General features: G+C 43.2%; 1 protein-coding gene across 1 annotated transcript in view; it reads right to left on the reverse strand.

The window, feature by feature from the left end:
• MARCHF6 (membrane associated ring-CH-type finger 6) overlaps nt 1-14915 on the reverse strand; it is a 45572-nt gene extending 30657 nt beyond the window's left edge. Inside the window, exons 1-5 of the mRNA XM_081872655.1 lie at nt 14663-14915; nt 4101-4197; nt 2918-2991; nt 2203-2346; nt 399-471 (exon numbers count right to left, since the gene is read on the reverse strand). Of these exons, the coding sequence (XP_081728781.1) occupies nt 399-471; nt 2203-2346; nt 2918-2991; nt 4101-4197; nt 14663-14681 (407 nt within the window). The 5' untranslated portion in view covers nt 14682-14915. The remainder of the gene's footprint in view (nt 1-398; nt 472-2202; nt 2347-2917; nt 2992-4100; nt 4198-14662) is intronic.
• Between the last annotated feature and the right edge of the window lie 5555 nt (nt 14916-20470).

The raw sequence follows: 20470 nt of genomic DNA on the forward strand, positions 1-20470 counted from the left end.
GAGAAGCAGACAGTCTCATCTTGACAAGTTAGGCTGGGATCCTACATGTGAATACTTACATTTTCACAAAACAAAAGTGGTATCTTTTCACACAGATAGATTAAAGCAGAGGCTATATACAAAAACATATTTTATTCATACTAAAACTGGGAAATATTTATTTTGTACAGTGATCGCTTTCTCTATTACTGAATTACCCAGAAGCGCTATTCCGAGGCTAGTTATTAAATTCTGTTCACTTACAGTATATTAAAACACACAGACCAGACCATTAAGAGGAATAAATAATAATAATGCTACATTCTTTAATTTTCTATCCTATCTCTTTCACTGTAAGAGAAAAACAGCAAGCTCTTTAGAACACAATGTGTAGGAATATCTATAGTACTGATACTTACGTTGACAGCATATCTAATGGCAGTGTCAGTAGTGAGCTCACAGAGCCAGTAAACAAGCACTTGTAGATACGGCCTAAAGAAGTAAAAATTGACAATAAATGCAATTTCCACCAATTAAACCTGGGTTCTTTGGGGGAGTTAGGAGCATCCTAAAGTTCATTTTAACAGGATAACAATGCTTCAGTAACAAGCCTAGTAAGATGAGGGAATTCAAACCAGGTTTGGGGTGGAGAGGAGTGTGTTCTTGCAAACTAATCCCTCATCCCTTATGTCTGGAAAAAGTTCCATTTGCTTCAGACCTTGATTTCGAATAGCACATTAAGATAATTTTTAGGGGAAAGGCATCAGAAGCTCCAAACTTCCTTGTATCATGTTCTTAAGCAGTGAATATTTTAGAATCTGTGAACATTTGCATCTATGTGTGATTTCAAAGGAACAGAATCATATTCGATCCAATTACCCAAACTATTCTTAACTATAACAAAGTTGTTACAGATATTTCTTGTATAACATGGGAACATACGCAAATACCACACCTGGAGTACTGTGTCCAGTTCTGGGCAATACATTTTAAGAAGGATATTGACAAGCTGGAACGTGGTCAGATAAAGGATCTGGAAACCAAGGCTTATGAGGAACAGTTGAGGGAGTTGGGTATGTCTGAGAACAGATATGATTCCCATCTAAACATATCTAAAGGGCTGTCGCATGGAAAATGGAGCAAGCTTGTTTTTCCTACTCTGGAGGGTAGGACTTGAACTAATGGATTCAAGTTACAAGAAAGGCAATTTTGACTAAACATCAGGGAAAACTTTCCGAGAGTAAAAGCTGTTCGACAGTGGAATGGATTCCCTTGGGAGGTTTTTAAGCAAAGGTTGGGTGGCCATCTGTCATGTATGGCTTAGTTGAGATTCCTGCATCAAAAGGGGTTGGACTAGATGACCATTGGGGTCCCTTCCAACTCTATGATTCTAAGAGATGCAGGCAAACAGACCACAAGAGAAGAAACTGTTAAAGCTGTGAGGGTTAAAAGGCACATGCAAGCCAGAGAATAACCTTCACCATCTTTTTGCCAATTAAAATCTAAGACTGCAGTCTACATGAATTTGGTGCCCCGCAAGACGAACGCCTCGCAAGACGGAAAACCCGCTAGACGAAAGGGTTTTCCGTTTTGGAGGCGCTTCGCAAAACGAATTTCCCTATGGGCTTCCTTCGCAAGATGAAATGTCTTGCGAGTTCCTGCGGGTTTCCCCCCCCTTCCCCCCCTTTTCCTAAGCTGCTAAGCCGCTTATCAGCTGATCCGCTGATAAGCCGCTTATCAGCTGATCCACTAAGCCGCTAAGCCGCTAAACCGCTAAGCTGTCAATGGGCTTGCTTTGCAAGACGAAAAAACTGCTATACAAAGAGCCTCACGGAACGGATTAATTTCGTCTTGCAAGGCATCACTGTACCAACATAGCTAAACTAGAAGAAAAGCAAACTTACTGTGAACTCCTACACTAAGTGCCTCAGAAGGCAGCTTAAAAGGTCCAGGTGTAGCATTGTTCTCTGTGCATGCACTAGGGATATTTGTGTTTTCCAATCACCTTTGAAGAATTATGCACACAGCATTCATAGCTGCTTTTTCTGAAATTCAGTGATTAAGAACCGGATATGACGAAGGTTGGAGCGTCTAACACTTTCCCCCTTAACTAGCTTACTGTTAACCATGGTTCTGAGAGCTCCCTGACAATAAAACGTTTCCCCTCCCTCTTGTACTGCTCAGCCATATGCATATTATACGTCCAGAAAATGAGATACTTACATGCTGTAAGAGGTACAACTCCTAACCATGCAAAGGCCACAAGTGTATAGTGAAACCAGTATCGTATTGCTGTGCCAATACTTGTAACCAGTCCAGCACATATGTCTTGGATTGGAAGCCGAGAAGGCATATCTGGGGAATAAACTAAGAAAAGAAAGAACGGAAAGGATTGCAATTTTACTTCTACCACTCTGAATTGTTTTTATGAGAAACATCATAGTATTCCTGCAAAATTTCCCATGACAATGAACTGAAAATACTACATGGTCATCTATCATTATAGGTTTAAAGCAAAATAATGACAGAGACCAATTTAGATAAATCCAATCTGCAATGTGCCTTGCTTATGAAAGTGTTGCTGTGTCAGGTGGCACATCCATAAACTCCAAAATGCTCACTAGCAGTATGGGTGTTATTTTAAAATGAAAACAATGGGGTATCATATGGGATGCTATTTACATGAAGGATTTTCTAGTGCTGTTGTCGGATTTCAACCAAGCCAGCCAAACCATTGTTTCAGAAGGGGTTACAATGACTTGGCCATATCTCAGATACACAGCTTAGAGACAGTGCAGTGCCTACAATATTTAGTTTACTGGAGACAAGCACACTGCTGGTGAACCTGCAAATTCACATGAAGACTCTCTGTAGCCTAAAACCACCATAAAGAAAAGTCTTTGTTTAAACACATCACAAACTCTCACCATATACTTACTTGGTGTGAAAGCAAATCTATGTTTACATAATTCACAGTATTCTTTTCTGCTGTGTTTGAGCCACTGAACTAAGCTGCAATTAAAAAGAAACATGAGTACAGTGTATCTACAGTTTAAAATCTACAAGTTATTTTTTGAGAGTCAGAAATTAAGAAAATGCAGCAAAATAATCAGTAAAATATACTTTTAAGAAAAACATTAATAATCCAAATTCAGAGGGATAGAAAAACAGATATAATGCCTTTCTTTAAATACTCTTGTTTTGTTGATAGTGAACATGTTTGAAGAGCATAGGCATACAGTTCAAGAGCACTGCTCTCCAGAAACCGCAAATACAGCTACTTGGCTACAGTTATGAAAGGCATTCTTAAATGCCAACTAGAGCAGAAAGGTAGCATGTAAGTTTTCAAATCAAAAAAGACTAATGCAAAGGGCAAAGGACCATGTGCTACACGTGCAAGGCTTTCTTCAGCAACCCCTTTCTAGAAGCAGGCTTCTGTTCCACATTTCTCTGTTCTCAAATGTGAAGGGACCCTCTATAGAGGCTTCCTATATTATTTAAGGGGCTATGCCATCAAGGGAGAAACTGACATATCTCCTTGGATTGAATACAAAGTAAATTTACAGGGCAGAAGCTAACGCCGCATTACATGTCTTCTACTATTGAAGTTGGCCCTTCACCTTCCTCTTCTCATCCCTGTAGCACCTTGAAAGCCCCCCTAAATCTGCACCAGAGGGTCCCCCAACACTTCAGAACAGATTTTAAGGGCACATGGGAAGCAACGAGGAAAGTTAAAGTCTCACACAAACAGCTATGGATACAACCACAGAAATGACAAAAAGGAGCAAGCATTTAAAATACTAAACACTATTAATACATAGATCTAACCCTACTAATAAAAAACAATATACCCTTAATACCCAGCAATTCTATAAAGGGGGTTCAGATACTTCTTGTATAATCCCATTAATTACACAGGGATTAAAAATAATATATGCAGTTTTTCTTCTCCACACCTCGATACTTCCTTAACATGTAAACCTATGCTTATGGGTTCGTGGTCCACCAATTGGGAACCACAGAGCATTATTTATCTGCCATATTCCCAAAATGTTCATAGCGATTTCATGCCGTAAGCATATATGAATAGGCATTGACATATTTTGGAGGAAAAAACTTACCATTCTTGATGAATGAATTTAATACTGCCAGTGCATACACACGGATGATAGAGAGGTTTCTCAGGAGTTCCTTCAGATCGACATACCCTGCATATGTCTGTTAAACACAAATAAAATACAGAATAAAACTAACAGAAATGCTTTCCATTATAATGAGATACTTCTTTAAGTTTCCTGGTGTATCAACTTTCCCTAAATAGTAAAAAAAAAAAAAAAAAAAAAAAAAAAGTACCAAAGGAAGATCAGTAAGTGTCAGCTTTTATCCCTTGAATCTGACATTGGTGCACTGCTATTATTTTAAGATAACAAAAATAGGTGAAATACTATATTTAAAGCAAGAGCATTTAAAAATACTTTTTGGCAGATGTTCTTAAACAAGCAATTTTGCAAGTGTACTCTTCAAATGCAGGATGTACTAACAAGCCACAAAGGAAGTAACAATAGCAAGTTCTACTCCTGGCTCTTATATTGACCAGTCCAATGTTGAAGCCTAGAAGCTTCATTGGGCATTCTCCTATAATCTGAAAAACACTGCAGCAATTCACATTGCATGGGGCTTCAGTCAAGAACATAGGAAGCTGCCTTCTACTGAGTCAGACCACTGGTCCACCTTGTTTAGCATTCTATGCTGACTAGCAGCTGCTCACTAGCATTTCCAGCAGGGCTCATTCCCAGCCCTACCTGAAAATGCCAGGGACTGAACCTAGAATCTTTTGCATGTAAAGTGTTCTACTATTCAGCCATGGCCCTGATTAATCTAACACTAACACAGGAAGAATATTAAAATACTCCCAAATACAGCAGTCTCCTCAATGCTGGCAAAGACTGGTATAGATCCAAGTTTCCCTAATAACAGGGTTTAATTTGTAACAGGCATCAATGGAATACAGCCCCGATATCCATTTTCAAGGCTGCATTCATATGTACAGTGCTGCCTCGCAAGACGAAATTAATCCGTTCCGCGACTCTCTTCGTCTTGCGGTTTTTTCGTCTTGCGAAGCACGGCTATTAGTGGCTTAGCGGCTATTAACGGCTTAGCGGCTTTAAGAAAAAGGAAACAAACTCGCAAGACATTTCGTCTTGCGAAGCAAGCCCATAGGGAAATTCGTCTTGCAGAACGACTCAAAAAACTGAAAACTCTTTCGTCTTGCGCGTTTTTCGTCTTGCGAGGCATTCATCTTGCGAGGTGCCACTGTAATGCTAACTTAAGCCATGGTTTAGCATTAGGGTAGACAAGCCAAAGTGAGCCTTGGGTTTACACGCTCCTCACAAAATGTTAAAGGTTGTAAACTTCAGTTTCACAATAATTGCGGTTTAGCATTATATTCAAATCTTAAATGCAATCTTAGCTACCGTTTGTTGAAACGAGCCAGCTTCACAAACAATGCTTTGAAGTTGGCTTGTTTCAGAAAACCATAACTAAGATTAACCAAACTTTGTCCAGGTTCAGGTGTCACAATTTGTAGCTAACCTAAAACAGAAATGAAATCTCCTTGGCTCTTCCTCATAGGTGACAAGAAAACCTATAATTATTTAAGTGTTTTCAGTTCTTGACCATGCATTGGATGCTTGTATAACACAGCAGAACCGTAGGAAAACGTGTCCTTTATGTGACAGCTCTATGATAGCCTAACAGCTGTGACAAAAATGAAATAATGTGCATGGAAAAGATCTACATGAGAGTGGCATGGGGATAGACATCACTATCACTGCCTTACCTGGCAAGAAGTTGAAAAACTAGAAGCAACGGTTCAGAACTTGATAATGTTGTGAACTACCAAATGCACACACTAACAGAAAGGTTGACCTATTTGCTGGCATCACATCATGTGGCACCTCTCCAGGAAAGCCAGTACACTCTCAGTTCCACACAACACTCTCATACATACTATAACTCTGAAAGGGCACTTTACCCATGTATCTTTCCTATTCATGTTCTGAACTTATATGTGGGGAGAAAGCCAAAGGGTCTATAATCCACCCTGGAAAAGCTATGTAATGTAAACCAAGGGAATTTACATTACCAAGAAAAGAAAAAGGGAAAGGCAGAAAGGCTGGATTAAATCTAGCTGCCTGTAGGCATTTCATGTATTTTCCTAAACAGTGACACAAGTGAAAAGGTTAGTCTAACCAGTTTAACTTGTTCATTAATTCAGAATTTAATAGAGCGTTTATACAATCCAGGCCAGTATGCATTGTATAAGACTCATACTTTTTTTAAAAAAAGGCAGGTACTCATTTGCAGCAGCCATGTCTGCTTTGTTGTATGGCAAAGCATGAAAACAGTTGCATTCTCTTCTTTCCAGTGTTATTGTTTCTGGTTTCACTTCTGCTTCTTCTTGTTTACTGCATGACTCCCTGGCCTTGCCTCAGTCCCAGCAACTGTGACCATTTGGATTTTCAGTACTGTACCAGGTTAAACTAGGGTTGGAGTGTTGCTATTGTCTATAAGAATACTATATCCTTGATCAGGAAGCCTCTTCACATCATCATCATCATCATCATCATCATCATTCATTATTATATTTATACCCCACCCATCTAGGGTCTGCACCTGGTATTGGGCCAGAGAGACAGATCAGGGGTGCTGCTGAGCTACTAACCACCCTGTTGCCCAATGGTATCCCTGATCCAGCTTGCCAAGGTAGTCTCTGGGGTATTGTTGGAGGACCCTAAAACAATAATCCTGGGTGACTTCAATAGTCACACAGAGGCTGTTGTCGGGCCAACTTGAGACAACATGGCCTCCATGACAACTATGGGTCTCTCTCAGATGGCCATTGGTCCAACACAACCCTCTGGAGCACTCAAAGACCCAGGATAGGATAAAGTCACTTGTCTTTGGAGTGATCTTCACTCTGCACCTGTTGCAGCTCCAGATGAAGTACCCAGTGTCAGTATTAAGAATGTTTTGTGGGATCAGTTTCACCTTAGGCAATCAGCTCATGTGATCATGGTGGTGGCAGCCATGCATCTAACCACGTGCCCCATCAAATCCTGTTCCTCCTGGCTTATTAAGAAGACAGGGGGTGAGGGGTGGTCCCTGCTGCACTGAAAAAGGCACTGATGTGACCACTCCTAAAGAAACCGCCTCTGGACCTTTGGATTGGAACAACTATCAACCAGTTGCTAATGTCCGCTTTTAGGGGAATATGGTGGAGAGGGATGTGGTGGAAGCATTATTGGAGGACCCAGATTATTTAGATCCATTTCAATCTGGGTACAGGTCTGGCCATGGAAGTGAGTCAGCCTTGGTCACTCTGATGGATGACCTTTGCAGAGGGCGGGGCAGGGAAGCGCAACTTTACTCCTGTTTCTTGATCCCTCATTGGCGTTTTATACCACTGACCATGGTATCCTCCTGGAACAGCTTCAGGGATTGGGAATTGGGGGCAACGTATTGCAGTGGATCCATTCCTATCTTCAAGGGAGTCCAGAGAGTAGCCTGGGGCAAGTGCCTTTCAGCCTCCTGGAGGCTGAAAGTGATATTTAATATCTACATGAAGCCGCAGGGAGCAGATGTTAGAAGTTTCACAGTGAGGTGTCATCAGTATGCTAATGACACTCGGCTCTGTTTCTCCATAAAATCTTACTCAGAAGAGGCCATTGCCTGGATGCAGTGGTGAAATGGATGAGAGAAAATAAGTTGAGCTTGAATCCTGGCAAGACAGAAGCACTGTGAGTAGCTCCTACAACTGAGAAACCGATCAACTGCCTACTCTGGATGCAGTATGATTTCCGACAGAAGTTAGAAACGTAACACCTATGCACTGGCTGTTGATATGCTACCAGGACAAGTTCAAGGTGTATGAAGTATAAAAAGGTAAAGGTACCCCTGCCCGTACGGGCCAGTCTTGACAGACTCTGGGGTTGTGCGCCCATCTCACTTAAGAGGCCAGGGGCCAGCGCTGTCCGGAGACACTTCCGGGTCACGTGGCCAGCGTGACATCGCTGCTCTGGCCAGAGCCAGAGCCAGAGCCAGAGCCGCACACGGAAACGCCGTTTACCTTCCCGCTGTAAAGCGGTCCCTATTTATCTACTTGCACCCGGAGGTGCTTTCGAACTGCTAGGTTGGCAGGCGCTGGGACCGAGCAGCGGGAGCGCACCCCGCCGCAGGGATTCGAACCGCCGACCTTTCGATCGGCAAGTCCTAGGCACTGAGGCTTTAACCCACAGCGCCACCTGCGTCCCCTGTATGAAGTATACATACAAAGCCCTTAATAACTTGTGAGCAGATTACCTACAAGGTTTCCTTACCCCACACATGCCAACTTTTTGTCCCCTTACAAGGAAAAATGGATTTAGGAGTACTGATAAGAGTGGGATGCATGGAGTGCAGGGGAGGGGTTGTACTTCGGGGGGGGGCACACTTCATTCTCCTTCTGCAGTAATTTGCCCATCTTGTACTCAGCTCTCACCTGTGGCTCCTAGAGGCTGTCAGCATGAGACAGCAGCTACACCCCCAGGATATGGCTTTGACCGTCTCAAACCCTCAGTGAGTTAGGGACTTCCCCTGCATGTGAAGACAGGCTACAGCAGACTGAGTGCATGAGACCAATAGCGGGTCCAACAGTCAAGAAGGCAGTTACAGCACACGCTGTAGAGGGAAACGAGGGGCAGATGGGGCTAATCAACCAGGGGAAATAGCTCATTTAGGAGAAGGAAAACTGGTCCTAAACCTCTGCTGTCTTACAGCTATACTCATTTGTGAGAAAGGCATAGATGGTTGGACCTCCTTCCTTCCATGAAACTACTGTGTAAGGTCATAGGGAGATTTGGAGCGCAGTGTTAACAGTATGTTGATGACACCCAACTTTGTTTCTCCTCTTTATCTGTTGCTAATGAGAACTAATAAAATGAAAATTAATCTAGATAAGATATTCTTGTAGTGTTTGATTCACCTCCCAAGTAGGTGATGGCCAGTCTGAGGGAAGCTGTTCCCCATATCAGTCTGCCTGTAATCTGAAATCTAATGGGGAAGCCTTGCTGGTAGCTCCAACTTCAAAGGAAGTTTGGTGCTCCATGACCTGCTGAAGGACCACCTCAGTAATAGCACCCTGGTTCTTGGGTACACTCCTCCTGGAGGTTCTGCTGGCACCAGTTTATTATTTATTTATGTCATTAAATGCATAAACTGCTTGAGTGTAAAAAAAAACCTCAAAGCATTTTACAAAAAAAGATAAAACAGTAACAATAAAGCAGTGTTGTTTATCTTCGGGCAACTGTAGAAAACCTGTCTCTTCCACCATGCTTTTTAATGTAGAGGGATTCCAAAATCACAGAAAATTCCCAGAATGAAATGGATCTCGATAATTAGTATTGTACAAAAATGCCTGGTACAGTCACCAACCACTTAAGCATCTTGCCAAAAAAGGTAAGATTAGCAACTGGTCAAATTTGGCACTATCTTCAGGTTAATGGAGTGTTTCTTTAGGTGTGATCTTGCAAATACCTCCTTCAAGGAAGCCTGGACAATTCCCTTGTGAAACAAGGCCTTAATCATCTCCCAAATCCAAGAGGCCATTCCTCCCTTAGCTGCTGTGTTGTAAGCCAGAAAGAGCAAGGGTTGCATAAGCAGGTAGTCGGCCACAATCCTTGCCTACATCCCCCAGCTGCAATTCAGCCAAAGAAACAAAATGACATAGTACCCCAGATACATTCTGAGACTGATTTGCAAGCCAGATCCTGGTACACAATCCTGCTTTGTAGGAGACATTCAAACCACAGTAACCAGGTTTGGACATCAAAGCAACAGCAGTTTAATTAAGCTTGGCATGTGAGGGAGCACATGAACACACAACATGTTCCCTCTCTAAGACCTACCTTCTGAATTATCTAAAACTATATTAAAATATTGTCTAAGAATTAAAATACATTCCCCTAAAGGCTTCCAATGTTTGGGAGAGGGGAGAGAATATGTCCATTTGGTAGTGAAAACATCAACAGTAGCTATAAAACATTTACAAAGGTCCTACATGGAATCCAAAACAAGAGAAATCAGTCTCTGTCATCTGTTAGAATATACTGTGAATCTAAGAGAAGCAGTATGTATAACAGTCACCACTCTCTTTTCCAGAAGTAACAAATTGTTCTTTGAAACAAGGCTTGTGTTTGCGGTATCTTACAGGTTTCTTGGAGCATGAAAATCTCACAATGCTCTCTGATAAAGGTCCATGTTACTCCTCAGTACAGGAGTGGGAAACCAGAAGACCTAATACAGTTCCCCAGGCAAATTTTTCTGAACCCTAACAGCTCACCAATTTTGGCAGCAGTAGGGAACATGAAAAAAATGAAGTAGGCAGAAAGGTTTAAACACAGCACCCTAATGAGGATGAGAATCTCAACCTCATAGTCACCAGACATGGGATGATAAGCCACTTTTTGGCTGATCTGTACTGAAGAAGAGAGTTGTATGTCCCATGTATGTGAATGTATGAGACAGGATTTGTGAAAAAGTGGGTGACATATAACCCCTCCAGGGAGATAAACAAATGTGAAGGTGGGCAAAAACAATTAACTACCCCAGCTCTAATACATCCTTTAACACTGTGGTGGGAGGGGTTAACTGAATGTTTTTAAAATTAAAATTTAATACAGTTTAAATGAGGAAATCATTAAATGGGGGAAATGTTAATTTTATGACTCTGGGTTAACGTACAGGTTAAAATAGTTATTTAACTATTATTGCTCAAATACACAAGAACAATTCTAACCTAGTAATCCTAGTCAGAAAATACAACTGAATATACATTTAAATTTTTTTGAAAGGGGCATGAAGTGAAGCAATTGTAGCTAACATATGCTAAGAATGGACTATCATGCCTGAGTTTACTAAGCCAAGATATGCACGGGCCTTCCCCCCCCCCCCCCAAATAGCTGCTTTGCTTGAGTTGCTGTTAAACTAATAAATGTCTCGATTAACCATATAGTCCCATTCCATCTGAACTGAGGAAGTACGGTTACCAGCTCTGAAACAAACCAGGATGTTAAAACAAAAAATGGTTTAATATCCTGGCTTATTCCAAACCTGGTAACAGCTGGTTGAAATGTGTCCAAAATAACTGCTAGTCTATACAGCAACTCTTAAACTTAGAAATTATTATAGGCCACAATGTTCCTGCAGAGTTAAGAAATAAGATTTAAGATGGAAAATTATTAAAATTTGAATTCTTACAAACACAAGGACGCACAATAATTACAGGGACAATTCCACTGCACATGGAGCAAATCAGGTTCCATTTTATCTCCTTCATTCTCCAAGGCCAGTGACAAGCTCTCTAGGTCCAGTCTATCAGTAAAGTGTACACTGAGTTCTTTTAACAGTGGAACATGTTTCAAGGTGGTGATTTGCCAGACCAAGTTGCAGAGACCCAAAATCTACATATTTGGGTTTTATATATGAGTCAGCTTATTAGGCCTCTGTTTTTAATTATTATAGAAGAGTGATATTGGAGTCTCATCCTGTGGGGCCCCATTCAGTTAGTGAGACAGCAAGGAAAACAATCTGGCCAAACCTTGTTGAAGAAAGGGTTCGGCATACATGACTTTCTACTTGTCCAGGGACACTGTGAAAGTGCAGATTAGGCCTTCAGCTAAATTTTCAAGTCATCACACTCCTTTTTGTCCATTCTTGTCTTCACTATGCTGCAATGTTAAACACTAACTTTGCAGTTTCTTCTACCCTCCTCAGCACCTCAGCAATTAAATGAAGTTAGGTCATAATGACCAATAACTGGGACACAATCTCTCAGATTCATTTGGGTTACAATCTTTACAATGTTAGGATGAACTCCTGGCACAGACTTGCAGAATCATCAGAAGACTGCAGTGTTCAAGCTTTTTAAGAAGACTTTATGCTGTGTTTTTTTTATTATTGTTGTTACATAAATTTAAAAACAATAAAATATTTTTAAACAGACAACAACTTTAAGGAAAGCAGACCTATCGATCAAGATTTTTGGGTGTCCAATTTTAGCACTGCAGCTCCTGGAGGGCTGTTGTAGCAGCTTACATTTTCAAATGGGGTTAGGAACCTAAACATCATAGGTGCCAACACTACCAGTTCATTTACGCTTCATTCCGGTCTCTTCTTAACATCAACCTCAAGGTAATCATAACCCCTCCTAAGCCCAAAAATAAATCAGACATCAAGAATAAATTATCAAAGCAATGATACAGCAAGTTAAGAAGTTCTGGGGATATATGTCCCCAAAAAGCTCACTTGCCAGCAATCCAATTTAATATCTTCTAAATCAGGAACTACTCAATTGGCTTATGAGCAAATGTTGATGTATTTTACACAGAATGAATTGTATTTAAAAACATATACAACTTCAGTACTCTTTTTTTTCAATTAAAGGAAATCTCATCTGAGCAAAACATGTTTCTGTGACACCATAAAATGGTCTTAATTTCTTGACCACTTTTGGGTGGTGACATGGATATGGATTAGAAAGTTGTTTTTTAGAGGACGTGTGCCGCTTGTCTAACTTTTACCTAAATAAGCATTTCTCTTCCAATTACCCTTGTGACTGTTAAGCTTTTTACATAAGCAGGTGTAGCATATGACATTTTTAATTCAGAACTAGTTTAGCAGGAGGAAAGGGAGAAGAGAAATCAATAGGGGGGAAAAAAAGTTTTATGGTGAGACTATCATTTTTCTATCACGACAAGCTGAACAATGCAAAGATGCACAATTTACCCAGGAGTGCAAACATTATTAAAAGTAAGCAACAAACATCTCACCAGGTGAATCCACTACATTTTCCGAATCATATTTTGAAACAGAAGATGGGAAATAACGCCATGCTTTCAACGCCATGCCTCTTATTTCCCATTACGAAGTGAAAGAAGAAAAGTTTACGAAAAGCCTATAGCTGTAGCAGCAAAGGAATTATTGTGGCACAAACTTTCTGATGCAATAGGCTCCTACTTACAAAACCTAATGCCATTTAGTCTTCTAAGGGACCACAGGACCCTGTTACCATTTCCTACAAGAAAATGCTTAGCACACCTACTCATAGCTGTCAACTTCTCCCTTTTTTTAAGGGAAATTCCCTTATTCCGAATAGGATTCCTCGCAAGAAAAGGGAAAAGTTGACAGCTATGCACCTACTATTTTGGAACATGTCCCACCCAGCAGCTTTTGGAGGGTGAGCTGTAAAAAAAACATGCCCTACTTTGCAGCGGAAAAAGAAAACAAAAACCAAGCAGCTGTCAAAGCTCACTGCAGCTGCCTACAACTGTAGCCTCACCTCTCTGAAAGGTTACCTAAGATCCACACTACCATGGGGGAAGGGGAGGGGAGTGTAGCCAGCTCACGCACATCACCCCAATCATAGAATCAGGGAACTGTAGAGTCGGAAGGGACCATGAGGGTCATCTAGTCCACCCCCTGCAATGCAGCGATCTACTTGCCCCTGAGATTAAGAGTCTCAAAATCTACCGACTGAGCTATCCCAGAGGACTGACACCTAGTTCAATCCAACCCTATTGGACATTGCCTTTCCCTCCCTACCAAGGAGGGGATGCAGGACAAGGAGGTATTGATTTGTTCTTGTTTTTATGTATTTTGTGGCTGGTTTGTTTTTTTAATACTATATTTTTGCGCTGTGAAGTGACCCGAGATCTGCAGGGGGGGGGGAGTACAAATGTCAACAATCACAACCACCTTCCACACACACACACACATACACTTCAACACAACACACACACAGAGCGTTCCGTTTCTGATGGGATGTTTATTGGGTCTTTTTTGTTCTTGTTTTTATGTATTTTGTGGTTGGTTGGTTGGTTGGTTGGTTGTTTCTAATATTATGTTTTTGCGCTGTGAAAGGACCCGAGATCTGCAGACGGGAGGTAGGCATACAAATGCCAACAATCACAACCACCTTTCACACTCTCACATACACACAGAGCGTTCCGTTTCGGATGGGGTGTTTGTTGGGTCTTTTTTGAGAATCCCGAACCAGCATCCCCCCCCTCCTCCAACAACAACACCACACAGCTGTCACTAAGCACACACAAAACACCCCCGTGCCGCATCTGCTCGCCCCTCGCGTGCTAAGTTCCCACACACACACACCCCACAGAGCAACAACATGCCTCCCTCCCCCCCCAAAAAAATAAACCCAACAACCCACAACCAGCGGCACCCCGATGTTCAGTTGTAAGGTTTTGCCAACCAGGACCACACACAATTGCCATGCACACCACCGACACACACAAATTCACACAGCGACCGACAACAACACACCTCCACACGCATACCAAATATATATATATATATATATATATATATATATATACACACATATATATACAGAGAGCCCCCCACCCCACCCCCCGCGACGCCAACCGTCCCCGAAGCGGCACCTGAGGCGCTCCGGCGGGCCAAGGGAGGGAAGCTCAGGTGAGGCTCAGGTGAGGCCTCCCCGGCGCAGGCCAGGCTATTTCCCACCCCCACCCGCGACCCTCAGGCCGACGGCCCGGGCTCCTCCCCGCCCCTCCGCTCGCCCCCCCCGCCCCCCTCACACAAGCCGCCCGAGGCTCCAGGCCGTTACCTTCCTCGGCGGTCTCCATCTTGTCCGGGTGACGCAGGCGGGGCGTGACGCAAGCCAGAGAACGTGGGGGCGGAGGGAGAGAGAGAGAGAGAGAGCGATAGAGAGGAAGAGAGAAGGAACGGGCCCAGCGGGCTCCCGGTAGCCAGGGCCCGCTGCGGCCTTGCCGCGGGCTCCCCCTGGAGGTTTCTTCGCGTCACAGCCCCCCTCCCCTTCAGCGGCCTCCTCGCCAGGGGAGCGTCACAAGAGAAGAGTTCTCCCCGAGCGGGGCGCGGCGCGTCACAAGCGCGGCGTGAGGCCGCGCGTGCGTCGTTGGGGAGCGCGGCGTACAATAACCGCAGCCAAGCCTGTCTTGGCTAGGTAGTGAAGGAAGGGGTTAAGGACCACAGAGCGGTGGGTTGCTAGAGAAGGCACGGCTAGGCCACGCCCCCCCTCAGCTTCCGGGGAAGGTGGGGGGAATGTTGTCTTCTCCTGTTTGAACCGTGTAGATAGTCATATGCCCTAGCCAAGACTCATAAAATTGTAGAGTTGGAAGGGTACACCAAAAGGTCATCTAGTCCAACCCCCAGCAATGCAGGAATCTCAACTGAAGCTTGAATTATTATTATTATTATTATTATTATTATTATTATTATTATTATGTACTGAAGATTTTTAGGGTAGTGTGGATGCAGAAAGAATAAATGCCACGGCGTGTCTGTGTCATCCCAGCTGGATGCCTTCCTCAGCCCAAGCTGCAACAAAACATGTCTCTCCTGTATCAGTCTCTTCGACCACAGCAGAAATGGGGAAGTCCGGTGTTGGGAATTGAATTCTGCAGGCAGCAAAGAACAAAGGCAGCTAACAACTTGTTTTATGGAACTATTTTTTCCAACTCCCATGTTTCATAATTGAAATAAAGCTATGGTATCAGTTGTCCATTGATTATTTTACAGCAAGCTTCACATTACCGCATTTGTCACGCACAAGTGACATAGGGGCCAAGTTCACATGAGTGTGCAGGCTTCGGGAGAGGAGATTGCAGCCACTTCACACACACACACACCCCAAGTTATGGCACAAATTGACTTGTCTCAGCAGAGCAGAGCTGGAACTTTCTTTTTTTCTTAGGCTGCAAATGGCTAATGTAAACATCTGCTGGCAGGTGGATTAGTAACTTTTGTAGACTTTTTTGCAGGCCTGATTCTAAGCTAAATGTCACACTCACTGCAGATACTCAGAGGCAGACCAGCCATTAAACAGGGTGAGGCCGCTGCCTCAGGCGACAGAAGTGCCCCAGGAAGAACGTCCATGCTTACGCTGCCTGCCCCCCACCTCCACCTCAGCAAGATCACATCCATTTTGGGCGAGATCTAGCGGAGCGCATGAGACCTGAAATCTGGGGTGAGATCTCACCACAAATCAGTGCAGTCTTGCCTCAAATTGCCACCAATGGCAACGGTGCTACTCTGCCAGCGGTAAATGTGGCGGGGTAGGTGGAGGTGGCAGGAGACGATATGTGGTGGCGGGAACAGTGGTAATAATAATAATAATTTTTATTTATACCCTCCCTAGCCAAGGCCGGGCTCAGGGCGGCTAACAAGCAATAATAAAAACAAGTTGAAGGAGTACAACTTAAAAACAAGATTAAAATACAACATTAAAATATTGAAACATTAAAATATTAAAATGCAGCCTCATCACAGGAGGAGAAAGGAAAAATAAAAAAGAAAGAGGGGGGGGAATCAAAGTGGCTCCAAGCCAAAGGCCAGGCGGAACAACTCTGTCTTACAGGCCCTGCGGAAAGAAATCAGATCCTGCAGGGCCCTGGTCTCATGAAGCAGAGCATTCCACTACACTGGAGCCAGTGTTGAAAAGGCCCTGGCTCTGGTTGAAGCTAATCTAACTTCCTTAGGGCCTGGGACCACTAGGGTGTTGCTATTTATGGACCTTGAGGCTCTCCGAGGGGCATACCGGGAGAGGCGGTCCCATAGGTACAAGGCTCCTAGGCCGTGAAGGGCTTTAAAGGTCAAAAGCAGCACCTTAAATCTGACCCTGTACTCCACCGGGAGCCAGTGCAGCTGGAAAAGCACTGGGTGAATATGCTCCCATGGCAGAGACCCCGTGAAGAGCCTCGCTGCAGCATTCTGCACCCGCTGGAGTTTCTGGGACAGCTTCAAGGGCAGCCCCGCATAGAGCGAATTACAGTAGTCAAGCCTGGAGGTGACCATCGCATGGATTACAGTGGTAGGGCAAAGCAGCACTTTCCATTTCACCTCACACGGCAAAATGGGATGGACCCAAGTGCCTTGTCCGCATCTCAGGCCCCCAGATCTGAAAGTGATCCTGTAACAGTGGACTAGATAAAATGGACCCATTTCAACTATGGCGTCATATCCCCACAGAGGCAAGCAACTTTATCTTTGAAGTTCTTGGCTGATGTGTAATAGCAGGCATCGCAGCGCAGATCAGCTGATGTCAAATGCTTCACTGCTGGAAGTATTGTCTTCACTGCAACACAATAATGATTTTAATACTTCAAAATATCCCGGAAAAAGAGCACAGAGTAACAAGCAGGTATAATTACACCATTGCCTCATAGCTAAGTAGTAATCACAGTGGCACCTAATTAAAATTTATAATGGTTGGCTACACCCATTTTCTGATGTTCCCAAATGGCCTTCCTTCCTCTAAAGAAGAGATGACTAAACACATATTTTATTAGAGTTAACCTAGTACATTAGAAAGAAGCATGTCAACCATATCTCACCTAAATAGAAGGAAATTGTAACAAAATAATAGTATTTCCTTTTTTTCTTTTAATACTGGGGAAAAAGCACATAATTCTTTTGCAAAAGGCAGGCAACTGGAGATTTTTACATTCTAAATGTAGACAAGTAAACTAGACCTTGGGAGGCAAGTAAAGAGTCATCACTGTTCAGTATTGCCAAATCCATAAACCAGGAAAAGGCCTTTCACATTTATTTAGCACCACTGGCTAAATCACCAGAGGTCATTTTTCATCATTTAGGCATACCTGTGATGTTGCACTTAATCATACCCCTTAAGCTACTCTGAAGGTTTGTGGTGACCGTCACGGCCTTGGGTAGCATAGCAGGGCTTCCAGCAAATCCTATTATCTTTTCAATGGTTCAGTAGGAGTATTACGCCATAAGTGACACACAGAAACACTTCAGTTGCACCATGCTAAGACCAGAATTGGAGAGCTACTTTTACAGAGCTTATACCAGGCATAGGCAACCTAAGGCCCATGGGCCGGAAGTGGCCAATGGGGGTCATTTAACTGGTCCATGGACCCCCACCGCCCGCTCGGGTTGGCTCCTGTGCACCATGCTAAACCGGCATGGAGTTGAGCAGAGACCGCCTTCCATGATGCTGGGCAGCTTCCCATTGGCTGCAGGAAGCTCTTGCAGCCAATGGGAAGCTGCGCACGCTTCCTCTGCACCGGAAGGAGCACCGGAAATGGCGTTTGCGTGTGCATGCGCACTCTGGCCTACTACGGCGTCTGCAGGATCGCGAACTGACCCATGCCTCAAAAACTTTGCTGAACCCTGGCTTATGTGGCTGAACAACCCCTTCCTCTGTTGTTTACTCGTGTCTATTTTAGATCTGTTTTGGATTCTTAACTCCCTTTGGATAGGAACCTGTCATATCTGTTTTGGGCAAAAATGTTATTTTTCTAGGAAAAGGTGGCAGAACTCACCATGAACGCCTCCCTTCTTCTCTTTTAATGGCAATGGCGCCTACCTGAGAAGTGCCGGAACTTAGTTCCAGTGAGTTCTGGCTGGGAAAAAATAAAGTCCTGGCGAAGATCAACTGTGTTCTTTAATGTTGACATAGGTGGCAAAATCAAACCAAACAGAAATAAACTTATCAGTTTCACATTGACCTTTTTATTTAAAAGTTAACTTTTCTTAAAAGGAGTCAAGGTACAGATCTAGTAGATTTTCCTTTCTGTAGGAAAGGAGATTAAAACTGAACGTATTATGTGGTATTTTAAAGAGCTTTAATGCAAGATTACCAGAGTGACTGGATGTATCATCTGTTGTGGCACGGCACAATTTCTGGCTTCCCTGGGAGGGAGGGAATGAAATTTTTAAATGTATCAGTATGCACAATACTAGTAATCCCCTGTAGTAAGAAGAAGTACAGTCCAATAACAGACACAGAAACATCTTGCCTGTAAGATTAGGCCCATGGTGAACAGAAGCACACTGAAATAAATACAACTAAATTGGTATTAAAGGTACATCTCTGTACAGAATTGACCTTGGAGGTTTGTTGGTCGCAGGGTTCCTTCAGGTTGCAATCCTTTATCCACTCACCTAGGAATAAGCATCACTTAACTCAGTGGGACTCACTTCTGAGTAGACGTACATAGATTTGCAACATTAATATATTTTTCCAGATTATAAATTTGGCTAGTTTGGAGGGCGCTCTGAAGAATGATTGCTTGATCAATTAACACATCCTCACAAAAATTCAACAGCACTTCAGTACATATTTATCTGAACATACGCATTATTGCATGTGATTTTAGCCTAGTACACAGGTTGTCATGAAGCAATTTTCGCTCCTTCGACGCACTTCTTTGTGCTATTTTCATTATGTGCACACTTTATCCTAGTACAGTGGTACCTCTGGTTAAGTACTTGATTCGTTCCGGAGGTCCGTTCTTAACCTGAAACTGTTCTTAACCTGAAGCACCACTTTAGCTAATGGGGCTTCCCACTGCTGCCGCTGCCTGTTTTCTGTTCTCATCCTGAAGCAAAGTTCCTAACCCGAGATACTATTTCTGGGTTAGCAGAGTCTGTAACCTGAAGCGTATGTAACCCCAGGTACCACTGTACATGCATTTTTTGCAGACATTAATTGGCTATGTACATTCTCTGTAATATTCAGAGAGGTGCAAATGTCAAAGAGTGGTTGTTTTTCGATTTGCCTATTGCTTCAGAATGCATGAATTAGGTCAGATGACTGTTAAGTGTGAACTAAATAAATATTATCCCCTATCCCTATGAAAGACATGCTAACCACATATCCAGGGTCAACTGTAGCCAGCTGGAGACTTGTCACACCCACAGAACAACAGAAGCCTAAAGCTGACTCGAGACAGTATGTGCCTAAGTAGCACCAACTTTGCGTGACTGAACATGTGGCTGGGGCTACAGCAGCGTCCCACAACTGTAAAATCCTGATCCTCAAATTTGTAGCAGAGAATATTGGGAAGGGGACACATAGCACATCCCTTTCCTAGAGCCACCCCCCTTCCTGCAAAAAGCCTTAAAATTGGCCATCTCGGCTGATCACCAAAGCTGGACCATAAAGAAGGCTGATCGCTGAAGAATTGATGCTTTTGAATTATGGTGCTGGAGGAGACTCTTGAGAGTCCCATGGACTGCAAGAAGATCAAACCGATCCATTCTTAAGGAAATCAGCCCTGAGTGCTCACTGGAAGATCAGATCCTGAAGCTGAGACTCCAATACTTTGGCCACCTCATGAGAAGACTCCCTGGAAAAGACCCTGATGTTGGGAAAGTTGGAGGGCACAAGGAGAAGGGAACGACAGAGGACGAGATGGTTGGATAGTGTTCTCGAAGCTACCAGAACGTGTTTGACCAAACTGCAGGAGGCAGTGGAAGACAGGAGCGCCTGGCGTGCTCTGGTCCATGGGGTCACGAAGAGTCAGACACGACTAAACGACTAAACAGCAACAGCAACTCCCTACACTTTTGCCACATATTAAGTTTCTTCTACAGTAGCCACAGGAAGAAGCGGCAAATATACATGGAGAAATCTAAATTATACGTT

The sequence above is a fragment of the Podarcis erhardii genome, assembly GCF_964252035.2.
Source record: "Podarcis erhardii genome assembly, chromosome: 8".
Classification (NCBI taxonomy): domain Eukaryota; kingdom Metazoa; phylum Chordata; class Lepidosauria; order Squamata; family Lacertidae; genus Podarcis; species Podarcis erhardii.